We start from the raw sequence: 19,004 nt of genomic DNA, 5'->3' as shown, positions 1-19,004 counted from the left end.
ACACACACACACACACACACACACACACACACACATGGTCGGGATTGCACCAACTCTCATTCACATACATTGCAATCCCACCACCTCTCTTCTTACCGCTCTGTACGTCTCTGTCCACCTGAACGGTCCTGAAGCCGGGAGAACGGTTGCACTGTAATCGGGGAAAATCCGAGTGCAGCCATGTCTCCGTGAAACACATGACGCTACACTCGCTACACTCCATCTCGGTCTTTACCAGCAGGCGGAGCTCGTCCGTCTTATTGGCCAAGGACCTCACGTTCCATTGGAATTACTGGTACCGAAGGTTTGTACTTCCTCCTCTTTGCCTTCAGCTTAGCGCCAGCTCTGCAACCCCGTCGTTTTCTCCACAGCTCCTCCGGGATTTCAGGCCTCGCGCCGGGCAGCAGCAGTGGTTCACAGTAAACAATGCCCTCAGTCCATTGTGCGTGGCTCTCCGTTACAAACGGGGAATATGTCACAGAAAAGCCACGAGAAAAGTTGAAAAAAAGTTACGGTCCAAACGTTAACAAAAACAGACAAATAGAAGAGAGGAAAAAATGAAAAAAGACTATCATTAAAACACACACGGGGGAGCTGCTGCAACAGGCAACCGCGCCATCCTGCATGATTTAAGATAAAAACTCATTCACAACCACAGCATTTAGGACTGATAATAATTCAATTGTATTATTCAAAAGATATGTAATAACAGATGTATTTTTCACTCTTTTCCTCAGAGTGTAGATATGTCTGCTGCCAGCTGTCTGCTGACTGAAGATCAGTGTCTGTGCTCCATCTGTCTGGATGTGTTCACTGATCCAGTCACCATACCATGTGGACACAACTTCTGTAAAACCTGCATCACTCAACACTGGAATGTTAATGTCCCCTATCAGTGTCCAAACTGTAAAGAGGTGTTTAAGATCAGACCTGAGCTGCGAGTCAATACCTTCATCTCTGAGATGGCTGCTCAGTTCAGACAGCCAGCTCAACAGGAAACCAAGCTGGGGAAGACTGAGACTGAAATTCAGCAGATGATCCAGAAGAGACAACTGAAGATTCAGGAGATCAAACACTCAGTGGAGCTCAGTGAGGAAGATGCAGACAGAGAGATAGCAGATGGTGTTCAGGTCTTCACCGCTCTGAAGGAGTCTGTTGAGAGAAGCCAGGCCGAGCTCATCGACACCATCAAAGAGAAGCAGAGAAAGACAGAGAAACAGGCTGAAGGCTTCATCAAAGAGCTGGAACAGGAAATCTCTGAGCTGAAGAAGAGAAGCACTGAGGTGGAGCAGCTCTCAAGCTCTGAAGACCACCTCCACCTCCTCCAGAGCTTCAGGACCCTGAACACTGCTCCACCCACCAAGAACTGGACAGGAGTCAGTGTCAGTCCACCTTCATATGAGGGGACTGTGAGGAGAGCTGTGAATCAGCTGGAGAAGACACTCAGTAAACAGATGAAGAAGCTGTTTGAGGTCGAGCTGAAGAGGGTCCAGCAGTCTGCAGTGGATGTGACTCTTGATCCTGATACAGCACAGCCTTATCTCATCCTGTCTGATGATGGAAAACAAGTTAAACATGGTGATGTAAAGAAGAATCTCCCAAACAATCCAGAGAGATTTAATCCTTGTCCTGGTGTTTTAGCAAAGCAGAGTTTCTCATCAGGAAGATTTTACTACGAGGTTCAGGTTAAAGGGAAGACTGACTGGTCTGTAGGAGTGGCCAGAGAGTCGATCAACAGGAAGGGAAATATCAAACTGATTCCTCAGAATGGTTACTGGACGATATGGTTGAGGAATGAGAATGAGTACAAAGCTCTTGTTGACCCTCCAGTCCGTCTCTCTCTGAAGTGTCAGCCTCAGAAGGTGGGGGTGTTTGTGGATCATGAGGAGGGTCTGGTCTCCTTTTATGACGTTGATGCTGCAGCTCTTATCTACTCCTTTTCTGGCTGCAGCTTCACTGAGAAACTCCACCCATTCTTTAGTCCTGATCTTAATGCTGGTGGTAAAAACTCTGTTCCTCTGATCATCTCTCCTGTCAATCACACTGAGTAGAACAAACACTTGATTTTCTACAGAGAGACTCTTTCATTTAATGTAACATGTATATGACTAGATTGGTACAGTGTAAACATTGTTTTTGTTTGTTTTTCTGTAAATATTTTTTTGATTTGTATCACTGCTACTCACAACTATAACACACCAATTTTACTGCACTGATTGATATTAACGAATATAGTCTCATGTTTTCTAATCAATGCATTATCTGCCATCAAGTCTGTTAAATCATTAAAAACTGTACAGAGAAATATGAATCATTAGAACATTACTTAAATGTTCCAAAATGTTATTTTGTGATTGTAAGAAGTGATGCATACTTTAACAAATGACTGAAGAGCAGTTTATGAATAAGACAAACGTAATTTGCTTTTCTCTCTTTTTGTTTTCATATAAAAAGAGGATAAATAAAGTGACAATGTGTCTGATTAAGTTATTTTGTTTTTGTTTGTCTGGAAGGAGTCTGGGGGGTGGAAGTAGGTGCTGGTGAGGGAAGTAAAGACTACTCCTCTCGGAGGGGGAGGGAGAAAGTGGGTGATCAGAGGCAGTCCCTGATGGAAGGGCACCCTTCCCGTAAGGTCTCTATGACTGGATGCATTGCATTGCGTTACTTTGCTCTGGTTACTTTTAAGTAACTTTGGGCCCATATTGACCAGCCATACTTTAATGTAGAAAAATTATTTGAAGTTTAAAACATTGACAAAACGCTGAACTTTATCGAGCCAAATGGGCATTTTGATAGCTAGCACAGTTTTCATGAAGTCAACGTTTAATTTTGGGTCCGTTTCAGATTTTATAATGGGTGTGTATTGCACGGAATGTTCAGCTCTTTTTTTTTTTTTTTAGACTAGTTTAACTTAACCCTCTTCCCCCTGTCCCTAAAACGTGATGACTGACTCTACCAGTCGTTAAGGTAAGTTCCCCAGGTGAAAAGTTGGTGGTGTTAGTCAAAAACTTAAAATAGGCAATAGTAAAGTACAGACGATCTACATAACTATTCATACATTAGAGTTATATCCTACTGAAAGCACTTAGGGTCTAACAAGAAGAAATCTCCTGAAGACTGTTTTGAAATGAACACACCGGACTATAGAATAGAAACCTTGCAGACTTTATTATTATTAACAAACTGTCCAATTTTCATCTGTACAGAACAACAAAAAGAAACCCCCTAAAACAAGAAAGAAAGAAAAGTGGACAGGGGGGGGGGGGGGGGGACAATTAATCAGATGATCAGGAGTTCAATGAAATCAGACACAAAGCATCGTTTACAAAAAAAAAAGATCTTAATCATCACAAACTTAAAAATCAAGAAATGTTCTAGTCGCTATCCATCGGGACGACAACGGCGAGGGAACGGAGATCGCACTCGCAGTCCAGAATCTGTGGGCAACACACACACACACACACACACACACACACACACACACAAGACATGTCATCCATCTCACACTCTCTCACTCACACACACACACACACACACACACACACACACACACACACACACACACACACACACACACACACACACACACACACACACACACCGGGTGCCGCAGGGGGTTCTGGGATGTTCTGTACAGCGGGATCCCTTCGGCGGGACGACGAGTAGGCACGCTTTGATAAAAACCCCGACGTCAGATGAAGAAATAAAAAGTGAAGGCAGTTCAACGTCATCAGTACGAACAAACAACAAAGCTAACCGCAGGACGCGTCGTTTTACAGTCTGTCATCAGCATAGTACACATGTACACGAGATCGGGTCGAGCTGGGAGAGGAGAGACTCAACGAGACCAAAAACGCTCAACAACCTACCCCTCCCCCCACCCCCAACGTACGGTTACACCTTCTTCCTCCGGCATCAAACTGCAGGCTGAGCAGAAACACACCAGATCCAGAGAAACCAAACACCTGAGCCGGCTCCGTTCTACCCAATAAGACCATGAGATGCCGTCTAAGTCCCGCCCCTTTTCTTTCAAAAAAAAAAAAAAAAAAAAAAGCTAGTTAGTGGACCTTTGAGCTAAAATCATTTTGTTACTTTTGCTTATGGTCCAGTTTTGGGGTTTTTTCTGCTCTTTGTTTTTGTGCGTGTTTCTCACATCAAAGATCTTTTACTTGTGACGAAGCAGAAAGAAACTACAAAAGACGACTCGTGTACACGAGACGACGCGTTCAAGTTTGGCTTTTGCTTTCACGCCTGTAGTTCAGTTTGTTTTTGAAAACTGAAACCAAAGAAAGAAAAACTTCAGATACATTTCCTGTTTAGGTTGAACGGTTACAGGTACATTTAAAAAGGTACAGTGTGTAGTATTTAAGGAGGGATCTATTGGCAGACATTTTATATATTAAGTATGTTTTTCTCTTCAGGGAGCCGGCCACCATGTTTCTACCGTAGCATAGAATGGACGAACCAAACAATGACTCTAGTTCTCTACACGGGAGAAGTTTCAGTTGGCTGCAATCTGCATCCTCACCACCAGATGTCGCCAAATCTCACACACTGCACCTTTAAAAACAACCTAACTACAGATGAACAAACGTGAAAACGAACCCTCTTCCGTCTTCGTATCCACATCACTGACTATGTTTGATGGTGCATGAACGCACCAGTGGTCATCCCCAAAGTAGCATCACATTAAAAATATATATCGACGCTCCGCCTCTAAAACGTTTCACATTACGTCACCAGAGGCCAGAACTCAGTCTGCCCACCGGAGAGAGGCGTTCACTGTCACTCTGTGGAGCAGGTTGATGCCCGGAGGAGGCCGAACCTTCGCCGCCTGTCAGTGAACGTTCAGTTTGTTACACCACATACAGATATAAGGCAGCAGCTAAAGCCAACGATGACAAAGAATAAAAAGTAACATCAGGTGACGGTTAAAGCTAGATGACCTTTGAACTCTCCAAACACAGAGTACAGCGTCCAACGTCTTGTGAAAACTTATTTTATTGCCTGTAAAGGAATAAACTAAATGTTTTATAACTTAGATATCTGTTCAACTTCACACACGTCGAGGGTACTGGCAGGACTCTGGGTCCATGCGGCCATGCATTTCTGTGACCATCATACACTGTGTGCACGAATTAAACGTTTTTTCCTGCGTCGACCAGCAGTGTAGCAAGACCATGTTGCCAGGTCTTAAGCCTCAAATGTTTTGAGTGTAGCTCTGATACAATCATAAATGTAAGCCTGTTAAGATCATTAAGAAAATGAATGTGAGTGAATGTGCTTCAGTGTTTGAAACATAACAAACTGTCAGTTTACTGGGATGGGGTTCAACTCCCTGCAGTGTCCTGCTGATTGTATTTGGACTCACATGAAAGTTAACAGAACAGTAGTGTCATTTGCTTTAACTTGAACACTGTAATGTTCAACTTTCGCTCTCCAAGCATCTTAGTTTGCACATATTTAGATCAGAGAAGTCTTTTTCTCATGGTGTGACCACAAACTCTTTTAATAAGTTCAGTGTTTGGGCCGCTGTAATTATAGAATCCTGCTTACGTCCGTGGTTGCCATTAGGTGGCGCTATGACTATGAGTTAATTTTGGCATGGAGAAGTCCTAAAATCATGACAGGAATCAAGCATGTCAAGTTTGGGACAGTTTTGACAAAGTACAGTTGAGTTACAACAGCTTGATGGATGATGGCGAACCATGTAAAATGACCGCCACACCACGTCCATGTTGTTCAATGAAACCTCAAGCTTTTAGTAACTTTTAATCTCAAAGGTCTTTAGATTGTTCTGACCAAATTCTAAGCTGATCTGATTAATTCCCCAGGAGGAATTCGTTAAAGTACAGCACCTGAAAATGGAAAAAGAATTTCATGAGAAATTCATACAAAATTCTAAATGGCTGAGTTCCGGTTGGGTTTAGAGCATGGACCACTAGACTTTTTTTTTAGTCTACATGTGATACATCTGCTTACCAAATTTTATACATCTAGGTGAAACGTAATGCGAGGGCAGCATCGTCAAAATATTGTAGGGGGCGCTATCGAGCCTACTTGCCACTCTGAAGCATTAAAATCCCATCAGATAAATACATTCAGGATTTGAAATGTGTGACAAGTTTTGAGCATTTTTAGCCGCTCAAAAACACCTTCGTTTTTCATGATGAAGAATGCATCGCCACGGCAATTGCCTTTCACAAAACAACAAACTTTGAGTAACTTTTAATCACTAAGGTCTTTAGATTGTTCTGACCAAATTCTAAGTTGATCTGATTAAATTCCCTAGGAGGAGTTTGTTAAAGTACAGCGCCTGGAAATTGCAAAAACGACACTAGAAATCCATACAAAATTCAAAATGGCTGACAAAAACCGGTTGGCTTTAGGGCATAGCCCCAAGATACTTTTTTTAAGTCCACATGTGATACATGTGCCTCCCAAATTTTGTAAATCTATGTGAAACGTACTGCGAGGGCTGCTTCGTTGAAATTTTGTAGGGGGCGCTATTGAGCCGAATTACCAATCTGAAGCATTAAAACCATAATATGTAACTACATTTTTTACTTTGAATGTGTATCCCAAGTTTGGCTTTGTTTAGAGCTTCTTTAGCTTCTCAAAATTACCTTCGTTTTTCACGGCCAAGACTGCGTCGCCACGGCAACAGCCTTTGACGAAACCTTCATGAACTGGCTTTATGAACTTCTTACATTTATGTGGTACTAATTTAACGATCTGATTTACCGACTAAGAGAAACAAGCCAAAGTACAGAAACTTTAAATTACTGTTACCAGTAGGTGGTGCTATGACTATTATACAAAATTGACCTGTGGATGTCTTCAGGACTGGAGTTTCACCAAACGTGAAATCTGGAAAAGATCTGATGATGTGGAGTCGAGTGACATCAGTTTATTCGTTGAGAGGGATCTGATTAATCTGTGAGGAGCAGGATGTCAAAGTACAAAACTTACAACTTCCAGTTGCCACTAGGTGGCGCCATTACTATGATTCTAAATTGTCATATAGATGTGTTCAGGGTCAGGATGTTATGACATATGAGATTTGGATCAGATTAGACAATGTACGGCCGAATTACAACAACTTCCTTTTTCATGGCGAATGGTGTTTTTTTGCTGCCACGTCACGGATACATAGTTTGATAACTTTTTGATCTTTGACTGACTTTTAGGTCTCAAGAGCATACTGACTGAATCTGAAGTCAATCGGGTCAAATCTCTGGGAGGAGTTCGTTAAAGTATGACGCCTTGAAATGGTCCAAAAAACGTCCGAAAATTCAAAATGGCCAACTTCCTGTTTGGTTTAATGAAAAGCTCCAAGAGGATTTTTTGTACATCCCATCACGTTCCACATACCTACCAAATTTCAATGAAAGTGGTAAAATAATAATAAACAATAGTACAACAATACGTCCTCCACTCCGACTACGTCGGTCCTCGGGCCCTAATAAGAAGGAAAAAGTCAAACTTGTGTTGTTTGAATGTCAGGGTATTTGTCAAAGAGGCAATAAAAGCTCCTTCACAGAGCTTCACTGAGAGGAGGAGCAACTCTGAAAGAGGAGATCTGCTGAGTCACTTTTCCTGAAGTGAAAGTGAAAGTTAGTCTGAGCGACAGCAAAGCTGCAGTCAAGACAAGCCTCTCTGTTTCTCTCTAAAGAAACATTCAACTGAATCCAGCAGCTTCTTCTCAACAACACAAACTCTGGTGAGTTCACTGTTCTACAGACCAAATGTAGTCAAAATGTAGTTCAAGAGAGAAACCATTACTGTAGCCAAGAAACAAAAGTAACATCAGATAAACTAGGCCTGCTAAAAGCTAACTAGTGTAGCTGTTGCTCCCTTTGGATTGTCCAAACACAGAGAACAGCATCTGATTTAATGTGTGGATGTTTTTATTGATCATAGAGGAACAACATTGATGTTTTATAACTTCCATAACTGTTCTATACTTTGGTAAATATCCTTGACCTGTAAAGCCTTTCCTCTAAACTTCACTGTCTCTGTAGTTCCTGCTGTCTGTCTCTGTGAGGAAGTTCATCTGATCATATTTACTGTGTTTCAACAACCGCCATCAACTCAAACACTTCAGCTCTACTCGGTCCGTGCACAAAGTATAATTCATGTCCATTGTTCAGTCAGTTTATGTGTATTAATAATCTCATTGGTCTACTTGTTTTCATGCAGACAGAGAGATGAACACGTGCAATGCAATAATACTTTAAGAAGCCTTTATTTCAATTAATAAATTGATGATATAATGAATCATTACATACAAATAATTCAGTGTTTGTGTCCATTGGCAGTTTATTCACGTTAAAGTGGCAGAAATATGACTTTATAATGTATAATGTTCATTATTTATAATATTTGTTTTTTTATTTAATTTAATCTTTCCATAAATTGATCTCTGGAGCAAAGACGTTTGAAAACGCTCAAGTTTTAGTTTTACCTGACACACTCTGTTGCTGCTGCTAAAGATGTAATAACAGTTTTGTTTTCCACTCTTGTTGTCCTCAGAGTGTAGATATGTCTGCTTCCAGCTGTCTGCTGACTGAAGATCAGTTTCTGTGCTCCATCTGTCTGGATGTGTTCACTGATCCAGTCCTCATACCATGTGGACACAACTTCTGTAAAACCTGTATCACTGAACACTGGAACATTAATGTCCAGTCTCAGTGTCCAAACTGTAAAGAGGTTTTTAACACCAGACCTGAGCTGCGGGTCAATACCTTCATCTCTGAGATGGCTGCTCAGTTCAGACAGTCAGCTCCACATAAAGCCAGCAGCAGCAGCTCAGAGCAACAAGCTGCCAAACCAGGAGAAGTTCCCTGTGATGTCTGCACTGGAACCAAACTGAAGGCCCTGAAGTCCTGCCTGGTGTGTCTGGTCTCCTACTGTGAGACTCACCTGGAGCCTCATCTGACAACGTCAGTCCTGAAAAGACATCAGCTGATCGACCCTGTGGAGAACCTGGAAGGCAGGATGTGTACGGAGCACGATAAACTGTTGGAGCTGTTCTGTAAGACCGACCAGATGTGTGTCTGCATGCTCTGCACTGTTTTAGACCACAAGAACCATGATGTTGTTCCTCTGAAAAAAGAATATGAAGGAAAGAAGGCCGAGCTGGGGAAGACTGAGGCTGAAGTTCAGCAGATGATCCAGAAGAGACGACTGAAGATTCAGGAGATCAAACACTCAGTGGAGCTCAGTGAGGAAGATGCAGACAGAGAGATAGCAGATGGTGTTAAGGTCTTCAGCGCTCTGAAGGAGTCTGTTGAGAGAAGCCAGACCGAGCTCATCGACACGATCAAAGAGAAGCAGAGAAAGACAGAGAAACAGGCTGAAGGCTTCATCAAAGAGCTGGAACAGGAAATCTCTGAGCTGAACAAGAGAAGCACTGAGGTGGAGCAGCTCTCAAGCTCTGAAGACCACCTCCACCTCCTCCAGAGCTTCAGGACCCTGAACACTGCTCCACCCACCAAGAACTGGACAGCAGTCAGAGTCAGTACACCTTCATATGAGGGGACTGTGGTGAGAGCTTTGAATCAGCTGGAGGAGACGCTCAGTAAACAGATGAAGAAGCTGTTTGAGGTCGAGCTGAAGAGGGTCCAGCAGTCTGCAGTGGATGTGACTCTTGATCCTGATACAGCACATCCTTATCTCATCCTGTCTGATGATGGAAAACAAGTTAAAACTGGTGATGTGAAGAAGAATCTCCCAAACAATCCAGAGAGATTTGATTATTGTTCCTGTGTTTTATCAAAGCAGAGTTTCTCTTCAGGAAGATTTTACTACGAGGTTCAGGTTAAAGGGGAGAATACGTGGGATTTAGGAGTGGCCAGAGAGTCGATCAACAGGAAGGGAGGCATCACAGCAATCCCTCAGATTGGTTACTGGTTAATATGGTTGAGGAATGAGAATGAGTACAAAGCTCTTGATGACCCCAGAGTCCTTCTCCCTCTGAAGTCTCGGCCTCAGAAGGTGGGGGTGTTTGTGGATTATGAGGAGGGTCTGGTCTCCTTTTATGACGTTGATGCTGCAGCTCTTATCTACTCCTTTACTGGCTGCAGCTTCACTGAGAAACTCTACCCATTCTTTGGTCATAAGGGTAAAAACTCTGCTCCTCTGATCATCTCTCCTGTCAATCACACTGAGTAGAACAAACACTTGATTTTTTACATTGTTTGATGTAATAAATATATATGTCTGTTGTTGATTTGTAAAGTGTACATAGTTTTTGGCCTAAATATTTTTTTTTTTCTGGTCATTGTTCATAAGAAGTGTTGCATACTGAAACAAATTACTGAAGAGCAGTTCATGAATAAGACAAAAGTAATTTCCTTTTCTTTGTTTTTCTTTATGAATAAAAAATGATAAATAAAGTCATAATGTGTCTGATGTGTCTGATTAAGTTATTTTGTTTTTGTTTGATATCAAAAAGAACAGCTGATGGTGTTTCTAATGACACCAAATCATGTGATTAAAAACACCATCAGCTGTTCTCAGACTGACTTGAGCTGACGAGCTCCAACACCTCATCACATTTGAAATAGTTTGTTATGTAAAATAATGTGGTGATATTTAAGGTTTGAGTTGAGTTTGAGCAGCTGATGTGAACACTAAACCAGTGCTACTAGTTAAACCAGTGCTACTAGTTAGTAGAGAATAAATGATATCTGAGGACGCCCTCTACTGGAGTTCATAACAAACTGCAGTCTGTGTTCATTTGAGGAAATGCTCTTAATAAATAACTACAGTCTGATGCTGAAGCAGATTATATGAATGAGCAGAAATAAACCTGAGTCTAACAGATACAAGTACTCTGTCTAATGTCACTGATGAGCTTTTTCTTTTGTTTTGTACTTTTTTGAGCTCAGTCTAAAATCAGTGACTTTCAGTTAAAAGGACGTTTGTTTAAAAAGTATTGTACTTTAACTACTTTTAAAAAGGGAGACTCAGAGAAGCCCATTGATCTACTGCTGTGGTCCAATCAGAAGGATTCTTCTTCTCAGTTATAAACTTACTTTTCTCCTCCTAATAAAATGTCACAATGAGGCAATAAAAGCTCCTTCACAGAGCTTCACTGAGAGGAGGAGCAACACTGAAGGAGGAGCTTCAACGTCACATTTCCTCCAATCAAAGTAAAGTTAGTCTGAGTGACAGCAGAGCTGCAGTCGAGACAAGTCTCTCTGTTTCTCTCTGTAAACAAACATTCAACTGAATCCAGCAGCTTCTTCTCAACAACACAAACTCTGGTGAGTTCACTGTTCTACAGACCAAATGTACTGATTCAATGTTTGTCAAAATGCAGTTAAACTAAAATCTGCCATTTTAACACTTGTTTTATTATATAAATCATATGATGTCATAGAAATGTGTCATTTTTAGTAAAAATCCAAAATGTAGGTTTTGTCTGAACTACAACACAGAGGTATAAATATCACCACAGTGACTGAACTCTTCAGGTTTGTCAGAATGCAGTCACAGCTAGTTTCAGCTTCACTTCATTCACAGACTATTTCTGACGACTTTCTTTCCTGTCGGTGAACGTTCAGTTTGTTACACCACATACAGATATAAGGCAGCAGCTAAAGCCAACGATGACAAAGAATAAAAAGTAACATCAGGTGACGGTTAAAGCTAGATGACCTTTGAACTCTCCAAACACAGAGTACAGCATCTAATGTCTTGTGACAACTTATTGTATTGCCTGTAAAGGAATAAAATAGACGTTTTATAACTTAAACATCCAGTATTATCTCATAATCTGATCTCTACTCAAACAGAAGTTCCACTCAGGTTCAATGTTTAACTGACGTCCATCGTGGTCGTGAGGGTTGTGGAGAGAAACGTTACTTTAATGGTGAATGGACTTTGCATTTCTGTCGAGCTTCAGACCATTAAAAGTTCTGGACACTACATGTTAACATTCACCCATTCACACACACATCAATCCACTGATGGCAAAGACTGCCACACAATGTGCCAACCTGCCCATCAGGGTCTAGAGATCACCTCGTCTAACAGCGCCGCCTACTGACCAATCAAAGCTGGGTTCATTGATCGTTAGATAATATTACACAAATATGAAGTTGAAGTCATAAGATGTTGTTTATGTTGACAAATGCAGGAAAGACAGCTGGAAATAAATCGCTGACTGTGTGAATGTTGGTGTCTCCGGCTCCACAAAGTCACTACTGCCCTGTACTCCTCCTCCTGTCCGTCCCTTATACACCCGACCACTGCAGAGTCATCAGAAAACAGCATGACCCTGAGTTGTACTGGAAGTCAGTGGTGTACAAGGTGAACAGGAAGGGAGACAGAACAGTTCCCTGTGGAGCTCCAGCATCACTGACCACCGTGTCAGACAGCACACGGCCCAGTCGGATAAACTGTGGTCTGCCTGTGAGGTAGTCAGTGATCCAGGAGACAGTGGACACGTTAACCCCCACCACCCGCAACTTCTCACTCAGTAGCAGTGGTTGGATGGTGTTGAATGCACTGGAGAAATCAAAGAAAGTGATTCTCACAGAGCCACCGGTTCCATCCAGGTGCGACTGAGCTCGTTGCAGCAGGTAGATGATGGCGTCGTCCACTCCCACATGAGGCTGGTATGCAAATTGCAGAGGATGTTCGGGAGGTGCGGTGTATGAAGGAGACAAATGAGGGCTGTGAGCTAAATCTATTGAACAAACAGTTTAGCTCGTTTGCCCTCTCCAGGGAGCCCCTGGTTGTCTCCCTCCCTCAGTTATCTGCTTCATCCCAGTCCACACTTTCCTCACGTTGTTCTGCTGGAGTTTCGCCTTCAGCGTTCTCTTGTAGGAGTCCCTGCAATTCCCTGAGCTTCTCCTTCAGGTCACACTGAAATCTCCTGAGCTCGTCCCTGTCCCCAGACCTGAAGGCTGCTTTCTTCTTATTAAGAAGAAGGAAGGTAGTAGCACTGTATGCATGCTTTACATTAGCATACAGAAGGTACAGAGTTTTATTGTTCCGTGTGGGGCAGTCAACATACTGGTGAAAAGTTGGCAGAGCCTTATCCAGAGTGGTGCGTTAAAGTCTCCAGTAATTGCCAAACATGCACCAGGATGTTGACTCTGCAGTCTAGACACAGTGGAGTGGATGGTGTCCACTGCTGCCTCTGCATCAGCTGATGGAGGGACGTACACAGCGACAACAATGGCGGAAGAGAACTCCATCGGCAAATAATACGGACGCATCCCCACGGCTAAGAGTTCAATGTCCGGGCTACAGAAGCGTTCCTTCACACACACACACACACACACACACACACACACACACACACACACACACACACACACACACACACACACACATGGTCGGGATTGCACCAACTCTCATTCACATACATTGCAATCCCACCACCTCTCTTCTTACCGCTCTGTACGTCTCTGTCCACCTGAACGGTCCTGAAGCCGGGAGAACGGTTGCACTGTAATCGGGGAAAATCCGAGTGCAGCCATGTCTCCGTGAAACACATGACGCTACACTCGCTACACTCCATCTCGGTCTTTACCAGCAGGCGGAGCTCGTCCGTCTTATTGGCCAAGGACCTCACGTTCCATTGGAATTACTGGTACCGAAGGTTTGTACTTCCTCCTCTTTGCCTTCAGCTTAGCGCCAGCTCTGCAACCCCGTCGTTTTCTCCACAGCTCCTCCGGGATTTCAGGCCTCGCGCCGGGCAGCAGCAGTGGTTCACAGTAAACAATGCCCTCAGTCCATTGTGCGTGGCTCTCCGTTACAAACGGGGAATATGTCACAGAAAAGCCACGAGAAAAGTTGAAAAAAAGTTACGGTCCAAACGTTAACAAAAACAGACAAATAGAAGAGAGGAAAAAATGAAAAAAGACTATCATTAAAACACACACGGGGGAGCTGCTGCAACAGGCAACCGCGCCATCTTGCATGATTTAAGATAAAAACTCATTCACAACCACAGCATTTAGGACTGATAATAATTCAATTGTATTATTCAAAAGATATGTAATAACAGATGTATTTTTCACTCTTTTCCTCAGAGTGTAGATATGTCTGCTGCCAGCTGTCTGCTGACTGAAGATCAGTGTCTGTGCTCCATCTGTCTGGATGTGTTCACTGATCCAGTCACCATACCATGTGGACACAACTTCTGTAAAACCTGCATCACTCAACACTGGAATGTTAATGTCCCCTATCAGTGTCCAAACTGTAAAGAGGTGTTTAAGATCAGACCTGAGCTGCGAGTCAATACCTTCATCTCTGAGATGGCTGCTCAGTTCAGACAGCCAGCTCAACAGGAAACCAAGCTGGGGAAGACTGAGACTGAAATTCAGCAGATGATCCAGAAGAGACAACTGAAGATTCAGGAGATCAAACACTCAGTGGAGCTCAGTGAGGAAGATGCAGACAGAGAGATAGCAGATGGTGTTCAGGTCTTCACCGCTCTGAAGGAGTCTGTTGAGAGAAGCCAGGCCGAGCTCATCGACACCATCAAAGAGAAGCAGAGAAAGACAGAGAAACAGGCTGAAGGCTTCATCAAAGAGCTGGAACAGGAAATCTCTGAGCTGAAGAAGAGAAGCACTGAGGTGGAGCAGCTCTCAAGCTCTGAAGACCACCTCCACCTCCTCCAGAGCTTCAGGACCCTGAACACTGCTCCACCCATCAAGAACTGGACAGGAGTCAGTGTCAGTCCACCTTCATATGAGGGGACTGTGAGGAGAGCTGTGAATCAGCTGGAGAAGACACTCAGTAAACAGATGAAGAAGCTGTTTGAGGTCGAGCTGAAGAGGGTCCAGCAGTCTGCAGTGGATGTGACTCTTGATCCTGATACAGCACAGCCTTATCTCATCCTGTCTGATGATGGAAAACAAGTTAAACATGGTGATGTAAAGAAGAATCTCCCAAACAATCCAGAGAGATTTAATCCTTGTCCTGGTGTTTTAGCAAAGCAGAGTTTCTCATCAGGAAGATTTTACTACGAGGTTCAGGTTAAAGGGAAGACTGACTGGTCTGTAGGAGTGGCCAGAGAGTCGATCAACAGGAAGGGAAATATCAAACTGATTCCTCAGAATGGTTACTGGACGATATGGTTGAGGAATGAGAATGAGTACAAAGCTCTTGTTGACCCTCCAGTCCGTCTCTCTCTGAAGTGTCAGCCTCAGAAGGTGGGGGTGTTTGTGGATCATGAGGAGGGTCTGGTCTCCTTTTATGACGTTGATGCTGCAGCTCTTATCTACTCCTTTTCTGGCTGCAGCTTCACTGAGAAACTCCACCCATTCTTTAGTCCTGATCTTAATGCTGGTGGTAAAAACTCTGTTCCTCTGATCATCTCTCCTGTCAATCACACTGAGTAGAACAAACACTTGATTTTCTACAGAGAGACTCTTTCATTTAATGTAACATGTATATGACTAGATTGGTACAGTGTAAACATTGTTTTTGTTTGTTTTTCTGTAAATATTTTTTTGATTTGTATCACTGCTACTCACAACTATAACACACCAATTTTACTGCACTGATTGATATTAACGAATATAGTCTCATGTTTTCTAATCAATGCATTATCTGCCATCAAGTCTGTTAAATCATTAAAAACTGTACAGAGAAATATGAATCATTAGAACATTACTTAAATGTTCCAAAATGTTATTTTGTGATTGTAAGAAGTGATGCATACTTTAACAAATGACTGAAGAGCAGTTTATGAATAAGACAAACGTAATTTGCTTTTCTCTCTTTTTGTTTTCATATAAAAAGAGGATAAATAAAGTGACAATGTGTCTGATTAAGTTATTTTGTTTTTGTTTGTCTGGAAGGAGTCTGGGGGGTGGAAGTAGGTGCTGGTGAGGGAAGTAAAGACTACTCCTCTCGGAGGGGGAGGGAGAAAGTGGGTGATCAGAGGCAGTCCCTGATGGAAGGGCACCCTTCCCGTAAGGTCTCTATGACTGGATGCATTGCATTGCGTTACTTTGCTCTGGTTACTTTTAAGTAACTTTGGGCCCATATTGACCAGCCATACTTTAATGTAGAAAAATTATTTGAAGTTTAAAACATTGACAAAACGCTGAACTTTATCGAGCCAAATGGGCATTTTGATAGCTAGCACAGTTTTCATGAAGTCAACGTTTAATTTTGGGTCCGTTTCAGATTTTATAATGGGTGTGTATTGCACGGAATGTTCAGCTCTTTTTTTTTTTTTTTAGACTAGTTTAACTTAACCCTCTTCCCCCTGTCCCTAAAACGTGATGACTGACTCTACCAGTCGTTAAGGTAAGTTCCCCAGGTGAAAAGTTGGTGGTGTTAGTCAAAAACTTAAAATAGGCAATAGTAAAGTACAGACGATCTACATAACTATTCATACATTAGAGTTATATCCTACTGAAAGCACTTAGGGTCTAACAAGAAGAAATCTCCTGAAGACTGTTTTGAAATGAACACACCGGACTATAGAATAGAAACCTTGCAGACTTTATTATTATTAACAAACTGTCCAATTTTCATCTGTACAGAACAACAAAAAGAAACCCCCTAAAACAAGAAAGAAAGAAAAGTGGACAGGGGGGGGGGGGGGGGGGACAATTAATCAGATGATCAGGAGTTCAATGAAATCAGACACAAAGCATCGTTTACAAAAAAAAAAGATCTTAATCATCACAAACTTAAAAATCAAGAAATGTTCTAGTCGCTATCCATCGGGACGACAACGGCGAGGGAACGGAGATCGCACTCGCAGTCCAGAATCTGTGGGCAACACACACACACACACACACACACACACAAGACATGTCATCCATCTCACACTCTCTCACTCACACACACACACACACACACACACACACACACACACACACACACACACACACACACACACACACACACACACCGGGTGCCGCAGGGGGTTCTGGGATGTTCTGTACAGCGGGATCCCTTCGGCGGGACGACGAGTAGGCACGCTTTGATAAAAACCCCGACGTCAGATGAAGAAATAAAAAGTGAAGGCAGTTCAACGTCATCAGTACGAACAAACAACAAAGCTAACCGCAGGACGCGTCGTTTTACAGTCTGTCATCAGCATAGTACACATGTACACGAGATCGGGTCGAGCTGGGAGAGGAGAGACTCAACGAGACCAAAAACGCTCAACAACCTACCCCTCCCCCCACCCCCAACGTACGGTTACACCTTCTTCCTCCGGCATCAAACTGCAGGCTGAGCAGAAACACACCAGATCCAGAGAAACCAAACACCTGAGCCGGCTCCGTTCTACCCAATAAGACCATGAGATGCCGTCTAAGTCCCGCCCCTTTTCTTTCAAAAAAAAAAAAAAAAAAAAAAGCTAGTTAGTGGACCTTTGAGCTAAAATCATTTTGTTACTTTTGCTTATGGTCCAGTTTTGGGGTTTTTTCTGCTCTTTGTTTTTGTGCGTGTTTCTCACATCAAAGATCTTTTACTTGTGACGAAGCAGAAAGAAACTACAAAAGACGACTCGTGTACACGAGACGACGCGTTCAAGTTTGGCTTTTGCTTTCACGCCTGTAGTTCAGTTTGTTTTTGAAAACTGAAACCAAAGAAAGAAAAACTTCAGATACATTTCCTGTTTAGGTTGAACGGTTACAGGTACATTTAAAAAGGTACAGTGTGTAGTATTTAAGGAGGGATCTATTGGCAGACATTTTATATATTAAGTATGTTTTTCTCTTCAGGGAGCCGGCCACCATGTTTCTACCGTAGCATAGAATGGACGAACCAAACAATGACTCTAGTTCTCTACACGGGAGAAGTTTCAGTTGGCTGCAATCTGCATCCTCACCACCAGATGTCGCCAAATCTCACACACTGCACCTTTAAAAACAACCTAACTACAGATGAACAAACGTGAAAACGAACCCTCTTCCGTCTTCGTATCCACATCACTGACTATGTTTGATGGTGCATGAACGCACCAGTGGTCATCCCCAAAGTAGCATCACATTAAAAATATATATCGACGCTCCGCCTCTAAAACGTTTCACATTACGTCACCAGAGGCCAGAACTCAGTCTGCCCACCGGAGAGAGGCGTTCACTGTCACTCTGTGGAGCAGGTTGATGCCCGGAGGAGGCCGAACCTTCGCCGCCTGTCAGTGAACGTTCAGTTTGTTACACCACATACAGATATAAGGCAGCAGCTAAAGCCAACGATGACAAAGAATAAAAAGTAACATCAGGTGACGGTTAAAGCTAGATGACCTTTGAACTCTCCAAACACAGAGTACAGCGTCCAACGTCTTGTGAAAACTTATTTTATTGCCTGTAAAGGAATAAACTAAATGTTTTATAACTTAGATATCTGTTCAACTTCACACACGTCGAGGGTACTGGCAGGACTCTGGGTCCATGCGGCCATGCATTTCTGTGACCATCATACACTGTGTGCACGAATTAAACGTTTTTTCCTGCGTCGACCAGCAGTGTAGCAAGATCATGTTGCCAGGTCTTAAGCCTCAAATGTTTTGAGTGTAGCTCTGATACAATCATAAATGTAAGCCTGTTAAGATCATTAAGAAAATGAATGTGAGTGAATGTGCTTCAGTGTTTGAAACATAACAAACTGTCAGTTTACTGGGATGGGGTTCAACTCCCTGCAGTGTCCTGCTGATTGTATTTGGACTCACATGAAAGTTAACAGAACAGTAGTGTCATTTGCTTTAACTTGAACACTGTAATGTTCAACTTTCGCTCTCCAAGCATCTTAGTTTGCACATATTTAGATCAGAGAAGTCTTTTTCTCATGGTGTGACCACAAACTCTTTTAATAAGTTCAGTGTTTGGGCCGCTGTAATTATAGAATCCTGCTTACGTCCGTGGTTGCCATTAGGTGGCGCTATGACTATGAGTTAATTTTGGCATGGAGAAGTCCTAAAATCATGACAGGAATCAAGCATGTCAAGTTTGGGACAGTTTTGACAAAGTACAGTTGAGTTACAACAGCTTGATGGATGATGGCGAACC

At 42.7% G+C, this 19,004-nt stretch overlaps 3 protein-coding genes across 4 annotated transcripts; all 3 read left to right on the top strand.

Annotated features, from left to right (window-relative positions):
• The first annotated feature begins 746 nt into the window (after nucleotides 1–746).
• On the top strand, nucleotides 747–2,073 carry LOC137881919 (E3 ubiquitin-protein ligase TRIM21-like). The gene has a single exon (XM_068724117.1). The coding sequence runs from the start codon at nucleotides 747–749 to the stop codon at nucleotides 2,049–2,051; it is 1,305 nt and encodes a 434-aa protein (XP_068580218.1). The 3' UTR covers nucleotides 2,052–2,073.
• A 5,508-nt stretch (nucleotides 2,074–7,581) lies between these two features.
• LOC137881782 (E3 ubiquitin-protein ligase TRIM21-like) lies at nucleotides 7,582–10,400 on the top strand. 2 transcript variants are annotated; one of them, XM_068723884.1, is made up of 2 exons: nucleotides 7,582–7,723; nucleotides 8,536–10,400. In XM_068723884.1, exon 2 carries the CDS (start codon nucleotides 8,545–8,547, stop codon nucleotides 10,174–10,176), a length of 1,632 nt encoding a protein of 543 aa, XP_068579985.1. In that variant the 5' UTR covers nucleotides 7,582–7,723; nucleotides 8,536–8,544; the 3' UTR covers nucleotides 10,177–10,400. The 2 variants fall into 2 exon arrangements, with proteins under 2 accessions (XP_068579985.1, XP_068579986.1); XM_068723885.1 differs by lacking the exon at nucleotides 7,582–7,723 and adding an exon at nucleotides 8,048–8,116.
• A 3,711-nt stretch (nucleotides 10,401–14,111) lies between these two features.
• Nucleotides 14,112–15,390, top strand: LOC137881783 (E3 ubiquitin-protein ligase TRIM21-like; the record flags this gene model as incomplete). The annotated part of the gene is made up of 1 exon (XM_068723886.1): nucleotides 14,112–15,390. A coding segment is annotated over one exon (1,257 nt), but the record flags the coding sequence as incomplete, so codon positions are not given.
• Between the last annotated feature and the right edge of the window lie 3,614 nt (nucleotides 15,391–19,004).

Source organism: Cebidichthys violaceus, unplaced genomic scaffold, assembly GCF_023349555.1.
Source record: "Cebidichthys violaceus isolate CVI_PGR_0920_01 unplaced genomic scaffold, fCebVio1.0.p SCAF_3, whole genome shotgun sequence".
NCBI lineage: Eukaryota > Metazoa > Chordata > Actinopteri > Perciformes > Stichaeidae > Cebidichthys > Cebidichthys violaceus.
This window is presented reverse-complemented; position numbering and strand designations above follow the sequence as displayed.

Excerpts from the sequence above, each read along its gene's own strand:
- LOC137881919 (XM_068724117.1), top strand. The coding sequence starts at position 747 with ATGTCTGCTGCCAGCTGTCTGCTGACTGAAGATCAGTGTCTGTGCTCC.
- LOC137881782 (XM_068723884.1), top strand. The coding sequence starts at position 8,545 with ATGTCTGCTTCCAGCTGTCTGCTGACTGAAGATCAGTTTCTGTGCTCC.